At 38.8% G+C, this 23,051-nt stretch overlaps 1 protein-coding gene across 3 annotated transcripts; it reads right to left on the reverse strand.

Moving 5' to 3' along the window:
- Positions 1–410: 410 nt before the first annotated feature.
- LOC136441330 (golgin subfamily A member 2-like) lies at positions 411–23,016 on the reverse strand. 3 transcript variants are annotated; one of them, XM_066437564.1, is made up of 29 exons: positions 22,923–23,016; positions 21,427–21,588; positions 20,897–20,955; positions 20,597–20,639; positions 20,247–20,365; positions 19,289–19,352; positions 18,509–18,565; positions 17,208–17,276; positions 16,703–16,783; positions 16,390–16,491; positions 15,896–15,989; positions 15,339–15,445; positions 14,859–14,917; positions 14,635–14,695; positions 13,839–14,009; positions 13,349–13,456; positions 13,108–13,195; positions 12,358–12,503; positions 11,955–11,980; positions 11,381–11,573; positions 10,621–10,734; positions 9,812–9,970; positions 9,180–9,270; positions 8,673–8,725; positions 7,732–7,870; positions 6,880–7,050; positions 6,160–6,266; positions 5,398–5,584; positions 411–3,831 (listed from the first exon to the last, which is right to left on the reverse strand). In XM_066437564.1, exons 1-29 carry the CDS (start codon positions 22,968–22,970, stop codon positions 3,587–3,589), a joined length of 3,123 nt encoding a protein of 1,040 aa, XP_066293661.1. In that variant the 5' UTR covers positions 22,971–23,016; the 3' UTR covers positions 411–3,586. The 3 variants fall into 3 exon arrangements, with proteins under 3 accessions (XP_066293661.1, XP_066293662.1, XP_066293663.1); XM_066437565.1 differs by lacking the exon at positions 18,509–18,565; XM_066437566.1 differs by lacking the exons at positions 21,427–21,588; positions 22,923–23,016 and adding an exon at positions 21,138–21,290.
- Between the last annotated feature and the right edge of the window lie 35 nt (positions 23,017–23,051).

Here is a 23,051-nt window from a genome sequence, read left to right on the forward strand (position 1 = left end):
GAGGTGTGATATTTGAGCCAGGTGAAAAGACCGATTCCATAGCCCTGCAAAAACGTTGAAATACAAAATAGATACACAAAGACGCAAATATTTGACGGAAAAGCAGCTAAACGCTCATTGGTCAAACCGGTAATTGCCGTCCTCTCATTGGTTGACCTTTTAATTGTGAGTCAGAATCGTTCGATTCTGAGCAGTCATCAGGGCTATGTGCAATATGTTTAATAAAGGTTTCTGGAGACTAAATTTCCCAATCAGTAAAAGGGCAGAAACTTAGCTTGCGGAAAGTAGTCTAAGTATGGTGATACTGATACTCTTAGAACATAGTCTTAGCTATATCAAAAGTCTGTCAGAAATCTTGTTAAATACAACAAAGTTTGAGTGTCTTGAAAGAAATGAGACAAACAGACAAGTTTCGATGCTTCCTTTAGAAAGAAAATCTTCTATTCATCATGGTTGGTATCCGGTCCTGGTCTCATCCAATCATATCAACCGATACAGTCAGCAGTATCATGCAAGGTGAACTATAGCAGTCTACCGATAAAATATAACACATTTCATATTTAACACTGTACAGTTTGGAGCTTACTTAAACATATATTACAATGTTATATTACCTGGTTAACGCAGTAGCAAGTTCTTTTTCGTGCTATACAACTCAGGTGTAGACTTTCCTCAAGTTTGATAGTACGCATAATTTCATTTCATTACATTGCTGAGCAGCAAAAAAATAATAATAACAGAAAAGTATTCACTATGACAAATTTGTATACATGTACGCTAGATACAAGGAACATAAATATACGATTATGTCTAACCAATAGTATGTAGAGTTACATATACATAAAAGTATAATTGCATGTTTTTTAGATTACAAAGTAAATGTATGCACATTTTGTTCTTTTCTTATAAGGGGGTTTTGCAGACAAAACTCAATTATTTTTACCATGTTACAGAGTAAGAAATTTAGTTCGAGTTGATTGTCTTCACTTTTTTACCAAGTAAGCAAAAGTGTCAGTTTGCTATTTAACCAGATAGGTACTACATATAGAATCCAATAAAGAGAGAAGGGGTTGTATTATGTACATATCAAATATTGGAGCAAGTGGTCCTTATCAAGAAATGCTGACAAGAACAGATAAGAACTGTCCCTACATTCACCTGGAGAGCATTCTTAGGGACCAACCAGATGATATTTGGGATGGGGTGAGGTGGCGTGAGAACTTCCATACCTGTTCTAAATAAACAAAACTATTATGGTACAATGCAATGAACAAAAAGTATGGTAAATTCCTATGTGTTACATACAAATGAATGGCAACTTTTTAGCCAAAAGCATTTCCCTTATGTTACTAAGTCTTGTAGGTACTATCCCTTTGGAAGTTGTAAGGTCATATTTGTCTGTTGTCTCTGTACCAACAAAATCTGCCTGACATGCCCACAACACGCCCCCAATATACCCACTGGACATTTTGTCAGCAGTTTCATTCACTAAGCTTACATTCCACATAATGTCAACTCCGTTAGGTACCCTATATAAGACTGCCAAATTTAAGAAAAAAAATGGCGTTATCTTTGATTTTGAATTCTTTAAAATGCGGTGGTCTTAGGTTACCTAATGAAATTATCAGAGTTGAAACCTTCTAGAGCTGAGTTCTCCCCAAAACATGTTGTATTTTGTTCCATAAATGGAGCATTCTTCAGAACTGATCGGTTAATCATGAACATTCCCTAATAAACTGACTGTCCACTTGACACAACAAAGCAAGCAGCAAAAAGATCACCCCACCTAGCATGCGTTGGTGTGTGTACTGTATGCACACATTGTCCCCCACTCAAAAAAGGTCAGTGACCAGTCCACTAAGTGTATTACATAAGTGGAACACGTCTTAAAGGGCAGTAGTATAATAAGGTAAAGGTGAAGCAGTCATCCTCAACAGAGGTGAACCATGATGCTTTTTCAAGTGGTGGTGGTGCAATGCGGCTCACGTTTTCAGCCAAGCACGCCAGGTCACCCATACTGTTTGATAAGTGCATTGGGTCCTTTTATGAGAAAAGATTTGATGCTATATGCTTCCTCATACACGGGGCTGCTGGCTTTATGTTCCCATCTAAAAGAATGATGTTACTCTTTTCTAGTCGTGCCTAGACCTGGGCAAAAACCCAGGCCACTGGCTCCATTGAATTAGGACCAGATCTACAGAGGAGCAGAGTGCACTGACCCCTACACCACGTGGACACAAGTATTTTGATAAGGGGATAATTTTGGTTTGAAAAATAACAAGCTGTAACTGAACTCTGGTTCCTTCAAAGGTAGTTAACTCAAGGGAATGTACAACTTTGGGAAAGGCCAAATGTGAGGAAATCTTAAAGTTTGAGTAGATGGAAGAAAAAATGTGATTCATAAAAAAAGATCAAGAAAATTCAAACTACTGCTGACAAGAATATAAGTCTAGACTTTGCGGCTGACTTTCAGTTTTCAGGTCAGTTCATCTTTTGCTGTGGAAAAAAAGACCTACTAAATCTATTTCACTAACAGAACGTTTATGAATGAATAATGTTATGAAGTAGACAATTAACATCTTCCAATGATGTCCCTTTTAAGGATATAATCTTTCTGTACAGATAATATCTTTTGGAACATTACATAATTGAAAAATCTGCCAATATACATTATAACAGGTAATGCTAGCAATGCATTAGATAACATAAATATAATATTGTAATTCACCAAAATATGGCTACATTCATAATTCTTTCCCATAGTCACAAGTTCAACATAAAAAAAGGTATTTTTGACATATTTAAAGGGGCTGCTACAGCAACAGTAGAAACTTCTGACATTGCGTCTCTATGGTTTCTATTGTTTTTACCATATTTAATGTCACAGATTCAATTTTACTACAAAGGTAAATCTCTTGCTGCAATTGCATCAATGTACGGAAGTCTTCTTTATGGAATACTGACAATAAAGCATCTGAAGAAGTAAATTAGTGTCTACATTTTCTATATTGTAAGCCAAAGGAAAATTTGACATTTGCGACACTGACCCAGAACTGTACAATATTGCATATGCAAATTGAAGGACAATAAGGATAGCATGCATAATCATAGAGATACTGCAAGTAATCTGTTCAGACAATACCACCTGTGTCTTTTTCCACATCCTGTTGTAATTCATTTTCAATGAATTCTGATGGAAAAAAATAAGCCTTCTTTTCCCATAAGACATTTCAGAATTGCAACACAACTGATTTTCCTTGAGCTGGAGTTGTTTTTGGTAGGTCCTAGTGTAATTCAAGTTGTACAAAAATTACACCATACGGGACTTACTGGATTCATTACTATTTAAAATTGAAGGAATCTGAAGCTTGAACATTTCTTTCTCTATTTGCAAGTAATTAAGAGCACAAGGAAAGAGATTGGATTAAAGGGGTAGGACGAATAATTTTTTTAGGCAAACGTGTACCATTTCTAAAAGTCTTTCTAATGCTCAACTATGTAGAGGGTGATATAGACATTGTGAAGCAAAAAAGTCATCATATAATAATTTGCCGTAGCCCTACAAATGTGTGAATGTTAAGAATGGTTAGACCAGTAGTACGTTGCCTGTACAGCATTTACACATGGGGATGTGGGGGGTCTGTATGTGGGAGGTGAAGTTGGGCGACACCGGTTGTTTGATCTCCTGGATGAGGTCGATGATCTGGCGAGCGGTCGTGTCGATCTCTTGTGGCTGCGCGGGAAGCTCCACGGGCTCGTTGTTAGGTCCCGTGGTGATCCGGTGGTCTTCGCTGTACGAGGACGCCTCGGAGGACTCGTCAGAGTCATAATCTGTAGAAATGGGGGACAGTGTGAGATACATGTATCAACATTGTGCATGTAGCTCGTCTGTTTCATAGGGCCTTTTTACATGCATGTAAGATGACAGAGTAAGCAATATCAAACTTACCTACAGCAATATAGAGGTAGGTGATCTTAAAGACTCTTAGTTAGAAGTTACTTAGTCAAAAGACCCTTACTTGGACTCTTGTATAAACCTTGACGGTACAAGCCAGTACTTCTTCTACTGGTGACACTAAATAAAAATTCTGTCTTTGCTTGATGCCCCAACTTTGGGGTGATAAATTCGAATTAACTACATACACTGCTAAAAATCTAAGTCTTCTGTGACAAATGTATTTTCTAACTCCTGAGTGAGTGATACAATTTTTTGAATTAATCAGGCCACACCAATGCAATTTCTTGATTCTCTGATTTTTGCAGGAAGTTATGAGAGCACACGATTGAAACAAAAGAATTCATGAAAAAAACAAAGATACTGGCATCCAGTGCTGGACCACACTAGCCACAAAGTCAATATATCACACTTCAAACAATAACAGCTTTTAATCAAGGGTTAATGACCTACCCTGAGGTGTAAATTGTGACAACACCTGGTCAGTAACCTATTACACTGAATAAACAACCGAGTGAGTGAGGCAAACAAGGTTGTTTTTGAGGTGGTTATAGGTCAATGACCAAGCGTTATGTCACAGCAAACACAGAGAAATGCAGGTCATTAACGTTATTGTAGCCAATTCAAACTGACACTGTTCAAAAGTTGAAATCCCATCATTCCTACATGGTCATTATCTAAAATATGCATGACTTTCTTTTTCAATTAAACCCATACTTATGATGCTATGGCTGTGTAACTAACAGGAATGGAGGCTTATGATTGGTCCACACAGCCTGACTATATATATATGATAATGTTGTGACATCCGCTTAGACTGAACCACCAAAGAGGGATAATAATGATGCACCTGTTACAACTAGGACAACAACTATTGCTGCCATCATTATATGACTGAGTATGAGCATTTGGGGTTTAATTCATCATATTTCGCTCCGAAACGTTAATTTAGAGCTTAAAAGACAGCTTTTGGACGGGAAAATCAACTTTCAATTTTTTTGTCTGTAAAGTACTGAAATGATTCATGTGATTTTTTTTGATTTTCAAATTTCAGAAAAAATTGAAGCGGAAAATTAGAGAAATTAGATAACGATTGGTGTGGCCCAATGATCTAGCCAGCCTGAAATTTTTACCCATCATCTCAAATTTGTTTGACAGATGGCGCGACAATCCTAGGGCGGTTTGGGGGCATGCTCCCCCAGGAAAATTTGTTAACCCCATGAAACGCTATTTCCTGCATTTTGAGGGGCAAATTTTGCTGGTAGACTAAATGACAACTCTTTTGGTGAAAGATTACACAAACTCTTAGCTCTTTCTTTATCTTTAAATGCCGATTTTTGTCCATAAAAAATTACGGGTTGGGCAACATTTTTATCCGTCAAAATTTCGTGCTGGCTAGAACACTAAGACAGACACATGTTAATGAAGGACGCCAGCCTGACCTTCTATCCCATCCAGAGTGGAGTCCTCCAGACTCCCACCGAAGGTTTTCTGCTCAGGCCTGTGGACAGGACTGGACTGGGTGGAGCTGGTGGCAGCAGGGAACGTCAGCTCCTCAGGGAAGGTGAAGGACTGCCCCCTTTCTGTTAGCATCTGCATGACAAGGTTCTGTAGCTCGCCCAACTTGTTCTGGAAGTGAAAGATCCAAAATATGTTCATGTTCTGATGCAGAAGAGGGCAGGTTGACAATTGGGGGAAACCGATGATAAGTCCATGGACAGTTGCCTCAACCTGGGCAATCAAGTAGTATTAAGCTCATCAATTTACCATTATGCTTAATATGCTTTAAAAAAAAATCGAATATCTGGAACACAGCGAACCAGTTCAGAAAATGGGACAGTGGCTCACAAAAAATGTACTTTGAAATATCATAAAAGCATGTACTACATTGTATGTAATCACAATGATTAAGCAACATTATGATCTTTAAAGCTAGTTTCTAAACAGGCTTCTGTTTTTCTGTGACCAGAAAATCAACTACTTATAATCACCTCAGATATACTAAGCCAGAAGCATGATTTTTTGTTGTTGTAATTTTGTGCCTAATGCAAGAACTGTGTACATTGTATTTGGACAGAAACCCAGTAACTGTGGTAGAAATGTAAATGCAATTCTAATTGTTGTATATTAACATAATCCTGTTGTGTTCTGGTACATGGTGTCATAGGCACTTAAAAACAACCAATGGAGGAGTTGCTACGTACCTGCATGTCTTCTCTGTCAATCGCTAATCTGGTGATAAACTCGTCCTTTTCTCTCGCTCTTTGGTGTAACGCAGCACGCTGGTAGTGGTACAGGGTGATGTATTCACCTGGAAAAAGACACATGTCAATCAAAAATCTCAGCACGGCAGAAGTTCGACAGAGCGCATGGTATAAGGTTGTGTTTGTACGTATACAATGTCGCGTATTGTTTCCAAAATGTTGTGGGAGAAAAGATATCGTATGCAATAGACAAAGTTCTGATGCGACGTTGACCAAACATCCCGCAGAAACCGTGACGAATTCTATTGTTACTGTATAAAACTACATGTACAAGGCAACAACTCAGGTGGTGTCGCAGTGGTGTAATGGCAGGGTGTTTGGCCCAGAATCCCCTGACATGCCCCTTTCAGAAAGGCAGATAACATAGATCTCCTCACTTTACCTCAGGTGAAAATGTGTAGTACTACCTAGCTTCAGTTAGGGACGTCCCTCGGATAGGACGTTAAAAGGAAGTCGGTTTGAGGAGAGCCACACTTCAAGCACGCAAAAGAACCCATCACACTTATCATAGAGTTAGGGGTCAATCTCGGTGTGAGTGGATCAAATAAATCTGCAAATCTACAACTTGTACAGTGCAGTACAAACCTTGTGCGTTATGCCATGAGGCAGCTTACCGGATATGCAATACAAACAAACAAACAAGCATCAAAACAAACAAACCTATAGTCTCAGTCTCTCCGCTCAGCTGCATGTTGAGGTGTTCTAGCTCCTGTACTTTCTCGCTGAGTTCTGCCTTGTCCCTCATGACGGTGCTGAAGCGATCCTGAAGCTTGTCCATGGCCTCCTGAAGATGGTTGTGTTTCTCCTGGGGGATGTAGCCCTCGGTCAGGGCTGTGGGGGTGGGGGGCAGACAGTCAGATTAAAGTTCACAGAACCACAGTACTGTAAATGCAGAAATGTTTGCGGTGGTTTTATCTTCGCAGTTTCCGTGGTAAGCTCTTCGCTGCGAGCTTAAAACCACCGCAAAGTTTTTTGCCCTCCTACCTCCATGTCTACTATTGTCTTAAACACGAACTTAAAAACCACAGCGAACACTCCATTTTCTACCTTACAAGAAATCAAAACCATGCAAACTTAAATGCAGTTAGTGAGTTACAATATCTATCTGTGATCTCTTTGAGTTTAGTATAGTAAACAGGGCTCGAAATACTAGGTGCATAATCACTTTTATGCAGCCAAAATTGGAGTTGTGCACCTAATTCTGTGGGTGCCCTGATGCATCCAAATATTTGTGTAGGGTTTACAAATTCTGTAGGTTAAGTAACAACTATTATCATACACTAGTATACAGCAAATTGTTGATATTCAAGCCAGAAAAATTTAAGTTTCTTGTATTCCTTGTTTAAAATGTTTAAGTAGAATCTTTAGACACAAGCTCTGAAATGAAGCAGTAAGGGTTGTAATTCAGTTTTGTGTGTAGAAGGCATGAAGTACGAAAAAGTGACCAACTTTTCCTCATTTTTCAAATTTTTGGTGGGATATACATCCCTCCCCGAAAAAGATTCCACGGACCTCTTTGCTCCTGTTCCTCCCTGAGTTTGTCCATCTCCTCCACCAGGAGGTGATGTGTTCTTCTCTGGTCCTCAAATGTCTCCATCAGAGAGTCTCTCTCCATCTCCAGCTGTCGTATGGCTGCAGACAGTGTACTAACCTACAGCAGGGAACAATAAACACCAGTCAGTGATGCCACACGGTGACTATATCCTGAACTGCAGGCACAAATGTCTCAATCAGAGAGTCTCTCTCCATCTCCCATCTCCAGCTGTCCTATGGCTGCAGAGTGTATTGACCTTCAGGGGGGATTAGGGTATTCTAGTTTGGGCCAATAATACATGCATTCCTATAGGGAAGTACACAGAAATTAGGTGTCACTATCTCAGGAACCAAAGATTCTGACCAAGAAAACTTACCCTTAAATTCTGACCTGTTCTGCAGACCGTCATCTATCAGAATTACGAGAGCATCCCCGAGCGAGAGCACTTGAGTTAGACCATTTGCCTTACAAGGGCCCGCTCGCGACCATTGCACTATCTCCCAGGGGTCCAGAAGATAAAAAGATGGAGAAAGGTCGTTTTTGTCAACAAATTCTACAAGTACATTTGTATGAAGGCTAACCTGTCATACTCACCCCAGAATTGCAAAGATTTCACCAAAAATCCCACCAGGAAAGGCTTTCAATGTTTTAATGCCCTCTTTAATTCTGAGCTCTTTCATCCTGGGGTCTAGGCGCCTGTGCTAATACACTCGTACTATACGGAACATACCAGTCAGTGATGCCACACGGCAACCACGTCCTAAACTGCAGGCAAAAATGCCTCCATAAGACAGTCCCATTGTTATCATTATTCCCCATCCTCCATACAGGCCCTCCTTCTTATCCACCAACCAAATTGCTAGCTACAACTCACATGTCCAATTGAACGTCTTGTAACAGATGACTACTTTTAACTTACCACATCTGAGTTGTCCAGGTGTTCGTATAGTTCGGCTGAATTTGTGACGTTTTCTGCAACAACATACAATCCTACAGGTTAGTTATCTTACCAGACGAGTCAAACATCTTACAGAAAGAAAGAAAAATAACAGATTTTTACTACTGCCTAACTGGTATCATTAGAATGTTTATGGAAAAATTGTGTAAGATTGAATACCCTTGTAAAAAGTATTTCTGGTGTAAGTATAATAAAGTTCAAAATCGTTTTGAGACAATTGTATACTGACAATTTATATCATTTCTGCAAATTAGGGCTTGATTTGTACAATGGCAGGAACTTCATACAGATATGTAACTTGGTTTGAGAGGCCTTTCGGCGGGTCCTTGGGCCCAGCTCAAACCACCCTTCCATCCTGAAAGTCTCCACTTACACCACCTCACATTCTGCCACTTTGGATCCAGAAATCATACCTCCGTTTTCATGGAGGTAATGCAGGGTACAATGTATATACATGAAGGCCCTTACCTGTGCTAGTATCTGGGTTCTGATCTACAGGCCTGCTGTCCAACTGAATCTTCAGTTCGGTGTTCTGAGCAGACAATGTGTTGATGGTTTCCTGAGGGGGGAGGGGGCAACAGCAATTGTGAATCAGCAGAGAAGGTATGGCAAAAGCTACCTAAGTTCAGTTGACTAAAACCTTACCACGACAATAGAGACTGGAAATGTAGAGATTTATTCAAAAATTAAATACTACACTTCTCTTAACAAGCTTTTATGAGGTACATGGCATTTGTAACTTTTGGCTTTAGTAAGCTAGTGACTATATTCCATTTTCTATACAAATTCTACAAAACTTAGTGTAGCTGTCAAAAGGGCAGACCAGAATAAGACCCATTTTTGCTCACCCCAAGGGAGTGACTTGATGTTTCGTTTTTAATTGGGGTAAAACATAATGATAAAGAAGAAACACTAGACAAGACAAGTGACTTGATGTTTTGGCTTGTCTGAGTGTGTTTATGAGATTCCCAATTACAACATGCAGCATTGCTATACACGTGTACTACTACTACTACATTCTCAGTGCTGCTATAAGGGCCTGTGGAACTGGAAGGGTCCCAACTAAGTCAGTATGGGTACGGGTGTGAAGTCTGCCGTACCTGTGCTGAAGCCAGTTCCCTCTGTAACATGTCTGTCAGCTGTCCCTGTGCCTCGTAGTGTCTCATCCTGTCCGCCAGCTGTGACTGCTGCATCAGCTGTTTCATCAGGTCCTCCCCACTACTGGTCAGCTCAGACACCTGCAGCTGTTTGGACTTCACCTGCGGCAAATACAACAAGATATCAGAGATTTTTTGTGAATTTCTTGTTTCCTTTATCATTGTGAATTTCTCTTTTTCTGCCCATGCATTTTCCCACTGGCAACAGACATCAAGTAGAAAATTGAATACAGGAAATGAGGTAACATATCACTTCCTGCCAGCTTGGGGGAACAACTTTGAACCCGGGCCAAGTCAACCTTCCAATCCTACCAGTCTCCAGTCACAACATCTTTGCCTAACAGATTGTATTTGTATACAGCTGTGCAATATATCCATACATACGGACACATACCAACAAAACCAGACAAACCAAAAACAATACCTGTTTTAAAGGACTGAGGTACAGTAATAATCAATCAAACTTTGCCCAACAATAGAGGAGTTCATACTTCTGTTACACAAACTGCTTACATCACAAGTGGATTACTTCATTTTTGTCCACATTCAAACTCATTTGAGCATGAAAGATGTGTTGGAATGTGGTGCATGTCAGCATAAAGTACAATCTCAGACCTAGGATGATAATCCTTACATATCTTCTTGAGCAATAGGCCATTTACGATTTAGTCACTAACAAAACACTACCTTCTTGACAAAGGTAAAAAGGTAAGATATTTCTGACAGAGGCATCCGTTGTCAGTAGTACTTACCTCTTCCCTGAGGGATTTCAGTTCCTCTCCCTGCTCCTCGACTGTTCTGCTGAGCTCCGACGTGGCGTGTCGCTCAGACTGTAGAGCTTCAGTCAACTCAGCCTTGTCATTACTCTACAGGAAACACAAACAAACACCACGACATTGTATGAAATGGCAATCAAAAACAAAACATGACAGCACTGGGAGACCTAAATTAACAACACTAACAGTAAAGGGTTTCCCTCAGATCAGCCTTATCATTGCTCTAATATAAAAGTGCAACACAACCAAACTCCATGTTTTGATAGTAATGGCAATCTAAAGAGGTTCTATGCAGAATTTGAAGGAGACTTAATTATACAATAAGCTGAATCAAGTCTATTGCACTGCATAATGATATTCTGGGACTAGGTGTCACAGAACTAAATACACCACACAGTTATTATTGTTTACACCTTGCAGCCATTATCATTTATTTTTATGGTGCCACACAGAAAAATAACAGACCTTGTTTCTTGCACTATTCATACATTTGTAAATGTTGGAAAGACCAAGGAGGTTATTGGAAAGACTAAGAAATGTGAAATAATGAATGCAAATATACTAAAAAAAGTAGCTCACTCACTGCTGTACAATGTTAAACAAGTGTATGAAAATTTTGCTGTCCAAAACATTTTAGTTTTGCCTCCTGATTGTTGCACAGTACTTGAAGCCTGAAATATTTTGGCCACACCACAGGAGTGGAGCTAATACATTACTCAAAACAAAGGGTACTGACCACTTTGATGAAGCCTGTCTGCAGTTCTCCCAGCTGGTTCTTGAGTTCTTTGTTCTGCGCCATGGCGCGGCTGATGGTGGCCTTGTCGTTTTGCATGTCCTCCAGCAGCTGGTCACGGTCGATGTCCGCCTCTCCGAGCCGCGCCAACGCACTCTCGAGTTCCAGGACTCTATCCTCCTTCTCTGCTACTAGTCTGTAAAGGCCAGGTGACACAGAAATATTTAAGTACAGCGAATGAATTTATACACAACGACCTGATAACAAATCCCTTTATTCATTAAAGGAATGACAAGCTCAGTATCCTGAAGCACATACTACATAAAAAAGGAATAAAATATTTTCTGACCTACAAATGTACAGAAATCCCCTCAAACAACCTGGAAAAACAACTGCTACAAAACTTTCAAATCTGTATTGTCAGACAACTTTCTAGAAATCAGATTTCGCCCAAAGAGCCACCTAGTGACTGTAAGGAAAACTGCAAGGCAACTTTTTAAAAGATGCCAACTTCGGTCGACGTGCTTCAAACGGAAACAATGGCAGGGAAGAACAAATGTAGAAAGATGGTCCTTACCTACTTAACTGTGCATTGTCGTTAACCTGCAAAAGAAGATAACTGTTAGCAACATCATTACAAACTGTCGCATACATCTTGTACAGATAAACTTAAATCTGGCATGGTAGTACAGCAACAACAAACATGTACATGTGTACCTTTGAATATTCACTTCTTACAATAATATATATGGGTCACTATAAGTTAACATAAGGTAATAATTAAAAGCGTTAATAAAAAGTCAACAGAAGTCAATCCTATCAATTTTCTATATATGATATCATATCCTTGCAAATAGTATATGTCAAGCAGCATCCCTGGGATACTGACCTGCAACTATTCCTCTCACTGTTTTTGTATTGGTATTTCAACTGAACTCTAAAGCTTGTATTCAGCCACATGGCTCATTGGCGCCCCCTACCTGTTCATGATATTGCTGCAGGATTTGGTCCCTCTCCTGTACCACCTGTTCCATCTCCATACTGGTACCCGCTGGCTCCTCCTCTGGTGTTACTCCACTGTCATTGGTCCCACTGTTGTTTTTTCTTTCTCCATCAGTTTCATCAACTACAAACAGAAACAATACATTCATTGTATCGTAATTTTCTTCACCTCAGTGAAATTTCTTAGATCTCAATTTTTTGCAGGAAATTAATGGAAATGTTTGGGGGAAACAAAGACAAGAAACACATCCTGTAATAGATACGAATGTTGCCAGCGACAACAGACATATTGGTAACATACATGTACTAGACTGGTTAACATCCATACAATGAATCTTGCACATTTAATACCTTGATGGATGGAAAAGTGCCACAACTAGGAAGAAAACTAATATTTCTCCTGAACTGTTGGTGCCAAATTATGAGCCTTTGGGGTTCATTTACATCCAAAATGGTAACTGAAGTTTTTAGAAAATCGGAAAACCAAGAAATTGAATAGGTGTGGGTTAACAGTACATTTTCTGCAATGTAAGGTAACACCACTTTTTTTTATTTACTCATATTTACGTGTACATGTTATGACTATTTGGTTCAACATGCTATGCAAAAAAATTATCATTGAGCTTGTTTGCTAACATTACCACATTTTTTGTCATATTTTGTATGATGAAGCACAATTGCAAGCAACACTTCTTTGATGAAAGTTGAATTGCAGATGTTGCACTAACCTGCAGCGCCCTCTAGCTGTGATATTCTGTACTCCATCTCCTGGTGTCTGGACAGCAATCTGTCTCTTTCTTCTGTTACTGATGACACCTACATGTAATATGGACAACATAATGATTAATAAGTCTTGAAATGACATCAGCTGCAGTACTCTTTCATACTACTAGATGGCACTTGTGAGAAGACTGGTCTAGTCTATAATGATATATATGATTGAGACAAGTGATGTGATCATAAATGCACCTGTTGGACCAGCTGATGTAGCTGCTGCTGCAGGTGGCTGCTGTGATCCTGATACTGCTGCGTGAGTTGTTCCCTCTCTGCAGATAGCTGCTGGAATGCTTGTGTGTACTGCAGCACAAAAGAAACACAGAAGTTTTCAAACATTACCACTACATAGTTCACTCAAAGTCAAACTTGTAAATTTAACCATTCAAGGGACTTAAAAAAATGGTCAGAGAAGACAAGAGGCCATTGTAGACAGGATTCTTGATGCACAAGTAAATAATTTCAGTTTTTGGTCCCCCCCTCTGATTTGACGTTAAGCCAGAGGTCCCGTGTTTGCAGACAGCCACACCTTGATCTTGTTAAAGAACCCGTCACACTTATCAAAAAGATTAGGTTCTTCCCAATGTGAGTAGACCAGTCTTGAGTCCCGGTGAACATCTTGAAAAAGTGATATTCACCTGTTATGTCAATCTTTCCACAAATGTGGTGAATCTCATGAACCCACCTGCAGCACTTTCCTCTCCAGATCATTCCTCTCCTCCTGTAGCCTGTCCATGTGCTGCTGTGTCTCCTGGCTGTCCGTGTGGCTGGACAGCTGCTGTACCCGCAGCTCACTCATACTCAGCTGTCCTCGCAGGGTCTGGACCTCCTGTTCCATGGTGGAGCACATTTGTGCCTGCAGAGGGGGGAAATATCAAGACATGCCATTATATTTGTTGTTCATTCAGACCCTTGTTGTTTTTGTTGTTTGTAAGACCTACAGTAGGGTTTGGGTTGGCGTTAGGGGATCAAGCCATAAAAACTCTTGCTACAAAAAAGACCTGCACTTGATGAAGAGTCCACGGGCTCCCCATCCATGTGCAAGCACGCCCAACCCCCATATGATGGGGAATTAATTTGAAGAGATGTTAATTTGGATAGAGAGAGAGAGAGTTTGTTTAGACCCTTGTAGTACCACATAGGACAGCAAGGGCAGCAAATTGCGTTGCTGTTTCAGTAGCAGGGTATATTTTTACAGTTAAAGCTTAACTACCGTAAAGTTTAACAGATTCAAAGTACTAAGTACGTGCTATGACATAAAACAGTCAGACATACATTGTACATGCTAAGTTTTTTATGATCAGTAAATACCCAAGAAAGTCATTTTGTTCCATGTTTTGTTCCATGTAGTAATTTTGTTCCGTGTACATGGAACAAAATTACCTTATTGGGTATTTACTCATCATGACAAACTTAGACTTGTTGAAGATTTATAAAATGATCGTAAATCTAAGGTTATGTACACATCATACTCTCCCTACCTTTGCTTGTAATCTTTCTGTCAGCTCGGAATTTTGCTGTGACATTTCATCTTTGGCACGACTGCAAGAAAAAGAAGTTCATTATATTCATAGTAAACCACCCGATGACTTAACAATACACATACATGTATTGTTCAAATAGAGATATAGGTTTTCCAAAACTCTTCATATACATACATGTATCAAAGTTACATACTTAAATGTGGAACAGAAAGTTGGCTTACTTTAATTTATACACTTCCATTTTCAAGTCATCCTTCTCCTTTGCAAGTTGCTTATTAGCCTGCAAGATAAAAAAAAAATATTATTAGTACAAGACAGTGCAAAATGTACAATATAGAATAATACATGCAGCATTCACTATTTGTTTCTCTTGTTGAATAACAGATATGGGTGTATATTTGGTACAGACACATTATATTATGTATAATGTTAATTGAGTAACCTTAACTTTCATCAAAACGATTATTGAATTAAATTAAAAAGAATGTTGCATTTCGATGTCGTACAATCTCTAAAATTATAGTGCAACATGCCAAACTCCGAGGCAAGATCCGACTTCACAGGTTAAAGTAGAGACAGAGATCTAGAGCACATCAAAAGGTCTTCAAAGTAGCAAACTTTTGTTGGGTGTGATGTTAAAAATTTCATAAAATGTACATGTTTGTTAAACTTCTATGAATATTGTGTTACAGAATCCATACCTTTTCATATTGTCTACTATAGTTTGCTGTGCTGGTTGCTTCTCTCTCCAGGTCAGCAAGTCTCTGACGGGAGGCCTGCAATCTGCTCTTGTAGTCCTCCGCTTCATCTGGGAAAAGCACAGGAAAATTAATACTCAACCTTTAGATGTCTAAGGGTGGTTTAGAGCATCAACAGTTTACTGCTTCACTGGGAAGGTACTGTAGAGTGATGATGATTGAGTCAATATAAGATAAAATTTTAAATATTAGATAACACTACAAATTATAGTATAACTCAAACAAAGATCATTCATATGCATGTATAATTTTATGTATCAGTTCTATAAAAAACAGTTTGGTAAAAAAAAACAAATTGATATCAGAGACTAAAGCACAGAGTGGAAAATTTTTTTACATCCAAACTATTTAGCTCATGTATTACACTAAAGGGGGTTATACCCGCTACATAGTTGATACAGATATGGAGAATACAAATGTACATGATTGTATTCCTTTACTCTTTATAATTCTATTCTATGATTTTGTACTGAAACTGTGAAGGAGTGAGTATGACTTACTTGATTTTTGTCTAGCAGCGTTATGTGTGTGGGACAGCTGAGTCTGTAGTTCTGACTTCTCAGCGACTAGGATGCCTATAGTCTGGATGTGTACCTTTGGGGATACACAAGGAAATAAAACAAGGCATGTAAAATATGTAAAACCACAAAACTATAGCGATGTCATAGTACGCCGAAGCATATTCAAAAGTCAAATGCCTTGAGCATGTTAAAGATCCCACCGCACTTATAAAAAGCCAGTCGGGTGCATCCTATCTGGTCTTATGCACCTTATACTTACTGTAAAAAACTGGTGTGTTATGCCTAAAAAATGGAGTGTTCACAGTGTTTTTAAGTTCGCATTTGAAATAGAAGCTACAGTCACGGGTGGGCAAAAAGTTCTGCGGTGGTTTTAAGTTTGCGCTGAAGAGTTCACTGCGAAAACCGTGGACATAAAATCACCGTGAACATTTCTGCATTTGCAGTATACTTAAACACACAACTGTTGTAAGTACCTGAAGTTGTTCTCTAAGTGACACTACCTCCTTCTGACTCTGTTGCTGACAGTCAGACCGAACCTGGCCTAACTCTTGTTGTAGTCTGGAGTTCTGACTTTTCTAAAGAATAAGTAGAAAAAAAAAACAACAACACCCGTGTTAACTTCAACTCCCAATACCCTAAGAGTGCCAACAGGAAATTTACAGTGCTATCAATACCTTCTCAAGAATATCTTGAACATATAAAGTGTACATACAATAAAGACTGGGTATTAGTAAATCTCTTTAAATTTACCATTTTGCTCTAATGTATTAACAATGTAGAATTTACCAGTTCTTGCAGCTGTACTGTTAACTGCTGGTTTGTCTGTCTGGTTGTCTCAATGTTTGCCACTAACTCCTGATTCTGAGTCTGGAATGGCAGACAAGCAACGTTGAACACTTCTGCACACAGATAAGTGTAAAAAAGTGCATCTGAAGTAGCATTCTTTGACTGTCAAGCAAGGGTTACCAATACATGGACCTCCCATATGTATATGATATATCTAGAAGCCATGCAAAAATTGATTCTAGTACTGTACAAAACCCAAGTTATAGCTTCATACATTTAATCTGGATTCAAATGAATTATTCATCACTAAGTTGTAACATTGAAACATTGCAATGGCCACAATATAACCACTGTAATATACATGTACATGCTAGATTTTGTATCATGCACGACTTGATCAGGTATAAGTTTAGCTGCAGGCTTAATTCTTACTAAAGCTCAGCTGCCTTGAGTACTAGTATACCGGGACTCCAGGAGAACATACATGTACAGGTGCGCCCCCTACCTGCAGTTCTGTAACACCACCAGGGTTGGAGAACGTCTCTATTTCAGCATCCTCCCCATTTGTCAGACTCTGAGGAAACAAAACAACAGGACATGTGGGGAGGGCAGATAGAAATCCTTATTTTGTTCCATTTCATTGCAACGATTTTGAATTGTGATTTACGAACGTAAGGTTCCTTATGTAACAAATTTACAAATGTACACTATTTACAATAGTTTTTAATGAATAACTGATCAAAATACAGTATCTACAATGGGACAGTCTTCACAAAACACAAACAATATGAACTACATAAAACGTTATCTAGGAATTTAGTGTAATGAAACTCTCTTCAAGTTTAACATCAAAAATGTACAAAATTAAACGCAAGATCTTTCTCTTAAAAGCAGAAAAGACACAACAGCTAACAAATGCATATGTAAGACCCTCAGATTTAAACAGTGAGTATCAAAAAAATGCAAGAAAGGTTAGGCTACTAACATTCTCTAAAGAAAGAAAGAAGTAATCTTGTTAGAAAAGCTGACTCAGAGCTCAGTCCCCCTACATGTTATGTGTCACAAAGCACCACATATACTACCGAGGTAGGAGAAAGTCACACACACACACACCAAGTAGAAGTAAGTGCTTCAAGCTAAATCATATCTATGGTGAGCTGGTTAGTTTTTTGTGTACTTTGAACACATGTGTAGTCCCTATGACTCGTGCTGGTTATTTTATTACTCTTATCTATTTTAAACCAACACCTTTTGGCCCTCTATACTTTAGTTTCTAGATATAGACATGCTCCCTCTATCTACAATGTAGTACACATCATGATCTAATTCTCTAAGTGATGACAGTATGCTACAAGATGATTCAAACATAACTTTTAATTGTTGTTGGCTCTGATCTTCCTTTCTACATGTATCATCCCACTTTCTCTGATTTCACCCTCAAATTGACTTTTTTTGTACTTGTAACTTGATTATGAACTGCAAGTTAGTCATCTGCAAGAACATGAGACAGATGACTGAGATGCTGAAGGCAGTGTTTCCCTCAGAAATTTTTGATTGTGCTCTCATTTTGTAAAACTTTGTGGACTGAGGTTCATGGCAAATTTGGCATCATTGTTAAGAGATCTAAACATTCCAATGATACATAGCAGTTGATAAAGTAATAACAGAGATAGAGTGATGTTAAATTTGATATGTAAACAACTAGCAGCCTCAAGCCATTCAATTGAAATTGGAGCCCACCACCCTGATTAAATTTTAAACACAAGTGCGAGAATCAAAAGCACAATCATATCAAAATCAAATTACCGGGCGTTCGGGCCCCACCATTCTGACCAACTCAGGGGGGTATGTCAGCCTTTGTACCTACATGTACAGAAAGTATTAGCACTATTAGGGTCCAGCAGAGAGAGAGATAGGAACAAAGGGGTATAAGTTACATGAGCAGGACGATACCTCCAGTTTTCCCATAGTTTAGTAAGGATGTCTTAGTTTAAAGTCACACACAGTATATAAGTTTTGAGTGAAATGGCAATGCTGGCTTAAGCTTCTGTGAATGGCTTCGTCATGTCGGTAACTGTCATTTACAAGTCAAGTTCATTTGACATTTCTCTCACCTACAAGATTCTGATTAACTGATTTTTTTCTATACTGTATTTCAAAAAAATTTTCTATTCAGTAACATGACAAATACTTGTCTGCTGTGGATCTGTCATAACATAAGACAGTTGCTGAACAAAAAGAGAAGACATTTACTAAGACAAGCAGCAATCTTACTAAATATAAAAATATTCATACAGAAAGAGGACCCCTAAGGCAAACAGAAGAAGCTTGCTACACCCCGAATGCAGAAGCCAATAAAGGTGTGTTTTCAGTAACTTTATTCAATAAAAAAAAGTTTGTATGTGCAAGGCAATTGAGTAGTAATTTATCAATGACAGTTTCTTTTGTATACTTTGATAAACTTGATGGTCAGACAAGGACAACATATAATTATTGGAACATTCATCAATTTGATATGCTTGCCTGTACTCTTGTTCATATATTACAAACGTGTATTACATATGACAGTGTTGTAACTATGTGTACCTCTGATACCAGTCCGTTCAGTTGCATGGATATCTGACGTAGGCTCTCTGTGGATGATGTTGGTCTGGAACAAAACAAAACAATTCTCAACAAAGAAATTAGGGCACTGTAAAATGCATTTACTTCTGCAGTGATTTTATTTCGTGGTAGGTTGGAAAAGGAATTTTTCACAGTGTTTCTGGTTGAAACAGTTCTGTTGTACACAAAAAGAAACACATATTCAGTGTTATGATTTTGCAATAAAACCAACACAAACTTTTCAGGATTTACAGTTTACTTGTTTTCATTTTGTGAGCACCCAGTGTTCTGGTTCAAGTCTGTCACCAGTGTACAGTTGGGCTTTAAGTTAAAAAAAGAAAAAATAATTTCAGTTTTTGGACTATACACCTATCTAGATATTTATGCAGGTTTATGTACTAGTACAGAAAGGCATTATTGTACACCTAGTATACAGCATATTCTTGATATATGAGTATCGGAAAAAAATAGGAAAACCTTTGTTGTATCATTTCCTAAAAAGTGAAAATTTGAGGTTCAAGATCTAAAGAGGAGCAGTAAGGTTTATATTGTAATTAGGTTTTGTTATCTTCTTTTCACATTCGTATGTTGTGCACCCAAAACTGTTTCTGTGCACCTAATCTTTTAGATTATACCTACATAACTCTGACGCGATAGCACACCGACATTTCTCGTCAATGACTCGTCAGAAAATATTCCTGACGCGTCAATGTTCTTCAGAGGGTTGTCAGTGACGGGTCAGACAAGTGTCAGTGATGCAAATGGCTGTTAACTATGACCAGGGCGGTACTGTATGTCCCGTAGTGAAGTGGTATAAGCTTCCATAAGTCATCCACAGACTTCAAGACGCTATATACACAAGTGGCTTGTTAAGCACCAGACTGAATTAGCATGCTTAGCTCAGAAATGCACTCAAGGTTTGCATGAAAACCTAACTCACCTGTGTGGACTGTTCTGATTGGATGGTGTGCTGCTGCTTGTGCTGTTTGTATTGGTGAGCTCGATCACACTACTGGTTCTCACAACCCTTTGGTACTTGTTGTTATTTTCTATACCTTCCTGTAATACAAATAAACAAATAAATAAGATACGTTACAGCATATTTTTAAAATGAAGTTATCCATTAAAACCGTTTTTGATGTTTTGCTGAGCAATGTTTCACAAATGCAGAAAGCTAATAAAACTAAAATTAAGACTTGTGGCATTTCAATTTTTCCCTTGATGCTCTATTTCTAGTATTAGATATTACAAGTTTTAATAGATTTATCAAAATATCTCTAGTGTACTCACATGGATGGCATTTAGGTCATTGGACAGTTCAATTGAGGCAGGACTGAAAAAGAGAAATAGCATATGAAACACTACTATACCAAATTCAACATTTTTTGTTACATGTGTGTTCAAAAACAATAATTATAGTTATTGTATTAGTCAAATGAATCACGTTTTGCATCAAATGTACAGCCACGCTTCTCCTTCTAGCTGGTGTCCAAACCTACTGTAGCTGCCAAAGTCTCCTACATTATGTATGTTCTCTCCGCAAATAGTTTGTATAATATTTATGGTAATATGTAAGTAATATGGACCTACCCATCAAAGACGGAGTCGGCTACACTGTTGTTGTGACCTTGAACTTCTTCAGGTGAAGCCTGTAGGAAAGATTGGGTTGTTTAGTCACCACGACTCTTTTCTTCTGAGCCTTTGACTTGAGCCATCTGTTTATTCATGTCACATAGCTACATGTTTGTAGCATGTACGATTTTTTGTATGTATGTATGTGTGTGTGTGTATGCATACTATGTAGAAACGGAGTTCTACTTACACTAGTTACAGGCACTTGTGCTGGTATATTTGGACTGTTGCTGAGGGGTATGTTCCCAGGCCATGTATGTGTGTTTGTATGTGTGTGTGTGTGTGTGTCTGTACAATGTGCATCTGTGTGTCTAGATCTGTGTGCTTGCATGTACATGTGTGTCTGACTGTAGATACTTACAGGCACTTGCGCTGGTATGTTTCGGCTGTCCTTCAGGGGTCCGTTCTCTGGCTGTGGTGTGTGTGTGTGTATGTGTGTGTGTGTGTCTGTATATCTGTAGAAGCTGAGTTTTACTTACACTAGTTACAGGCACTTGTGCTGGTATATTGGGACTGTTGTTCAGCGGTCCGTTCTCTGGCTGTGGGGAGTGGTTCTCTGTCAGTATCTGTCTCCTGCTGTTCTTGTCAGACTTCTTGTTCTTCGGAGCAGGAGAGCCGGTAGGTGTTTTCCTCTGTTGGAACTGTTTCAACTGCAAGAAGCAAACAAAAGTGAATTACAATACAACATCTATATATAGCATACAAGGCAGGAAGAAATTCTGCATTGGGTTGGGAGTAGTCTAGAATCCATTACTTAATTTCTAATCTAGCTCCACTTTGCTCCTCTAACCGCATGTGAGAAGAATATGACTTTCATTTTTTTCCCAAGTTTGTTTTGTCACAATTCATAGTCTGCTAAGATGATGATAGTCTGCTGGCACATAGTGACCCACATAGTGACCCACAGATTTGTTTTGATTTATTTATTTGGCTGCAAAAAAATAACAGTCAGGGCTACCCAACTAGCCGAAGGCTATTACAAATACTTTTTTAAGGTAAGTGGACAACCATGGTCTGGTACTAAGGCGGTCATGGTTGGCTGTGTGTGACAGGGGCGTGCTTTCAGTTTCAGTCAAAATTACTAGTTCTAGATCTCCAGCCAATCTAACTTTCTAAGACTTAAATCTAGTGTCTGCATGTGACTAAGGAAATGTATGTGTGTGCCTGTAGGATGGACTTCGAAGTGCATTCATATGCAATGGACATACTAAAGTGTTCCGACAATGCTTTATGCTAATTTCTCAAGGACCACCTATGCCTTCTGCTAAATTCAGGAGGTCAGTTACCTTGCAACCTCGCCAGGATTACAGGAATGAAATAGATTTTCCTACAAATAACAGCAAATCAAAAAAGCTCGCCCATGTCTTATGGAAAAGGGAGCATGATGAAGGTCCCAATAGATTTTCTATAAGTAGCCTGCCAGTTCCAGACAAATTGATTATATCTGACTATCTACCTCGGCAGGCGTTATAGCGCTACGAGTACGACTGCCACGTGCAGCATTTGACAAGACTGAAAAATGACCACGCAAATATAGGTTCTGTGCATATATTAAACAACAACAAAATCCCTAAATTGTCACTTAATGGTTGTTTTCTTAATTCCAACAGGTGTATGCAAATGCATACCTTCACTTTTCAAATATGTTTACAATTCTAATTAAACCAAGGACCACACGCCTTAAAAATACGAGTTACCAGGGTACCCAGTACTTAGTAACTTAAATCACAACTGAAGTGAAGGACAATTGGTGAACTACATCATAAACTAGAACCCCGTTGAAATTTGTTAACAAAAATAATAAATCTTCACATGGGTTTAAAAAAAATTATCGCCACGCACATTTATAAAAGTTGCCGGTTCCGTCAACCGCGGTTAAGGTACAATAAATGCAGACTATAGCAAAGAATCAACCTCATGACATCACCATACTCACGTCGCTGTCTTAAATATTACAGGGAAAGGAATCATTTCTTTAAAATACCTTTTTTCTGGCTGAGGCCAATTTTTCCTGTCGGCTGGCGTCGGCCATTTTGGTTCCAACACGACAGATTTCCCGGCATGCTCTACGGAAATAAGATCACGTGACACATTCAGACGCGATCATTCTTGA

This window comes from Branchiostoma lanceolatum, chromosome 9 (assembly GCF_035083965.1).
Source record: "Branchiostoma lanceolatum isolate klBraLanc5 chromosome 9, klBraLanc5.hap2, whole genome shotgun sequence".
In the NCBI taxonomy this organism is placed as follows: domain Eukaryota; kingdom Metazoa; phylum Chordata; class Leptocardii; order Amphioxiformes; family Branchiostomatidae; genus Branchiostoma; species Branchiostoma lanceolatum.

What these genes read in the sequence shown, in the direction of transcription:
- LOC136441330 (XM_066437564.1), bottom strand. Translation starts at nt 22,970, where the DNA reads ATGGCCGACGCCAGCCGACAGGAAAAATTGGCCTCAGCCAGAAAAAAG. An exon ending in ATGACCTAAATGCCATCCAT is followed by an intron (nt 20,366 to 20,596) that starts GTGAGTACACTA and finishes TTTGTATTACAG; the next exon opens with GAAGGTATAGAAAATAACAA. An exon ending in GACAATGCACAGTTAAGTAG is followed by an intron (nt 11,574 to 11,954) that starts GTAAGGACCATC and finishes TGGCCTTTACAG; the next exon opens with ACTAGTAGCAGAGAAGGAGG.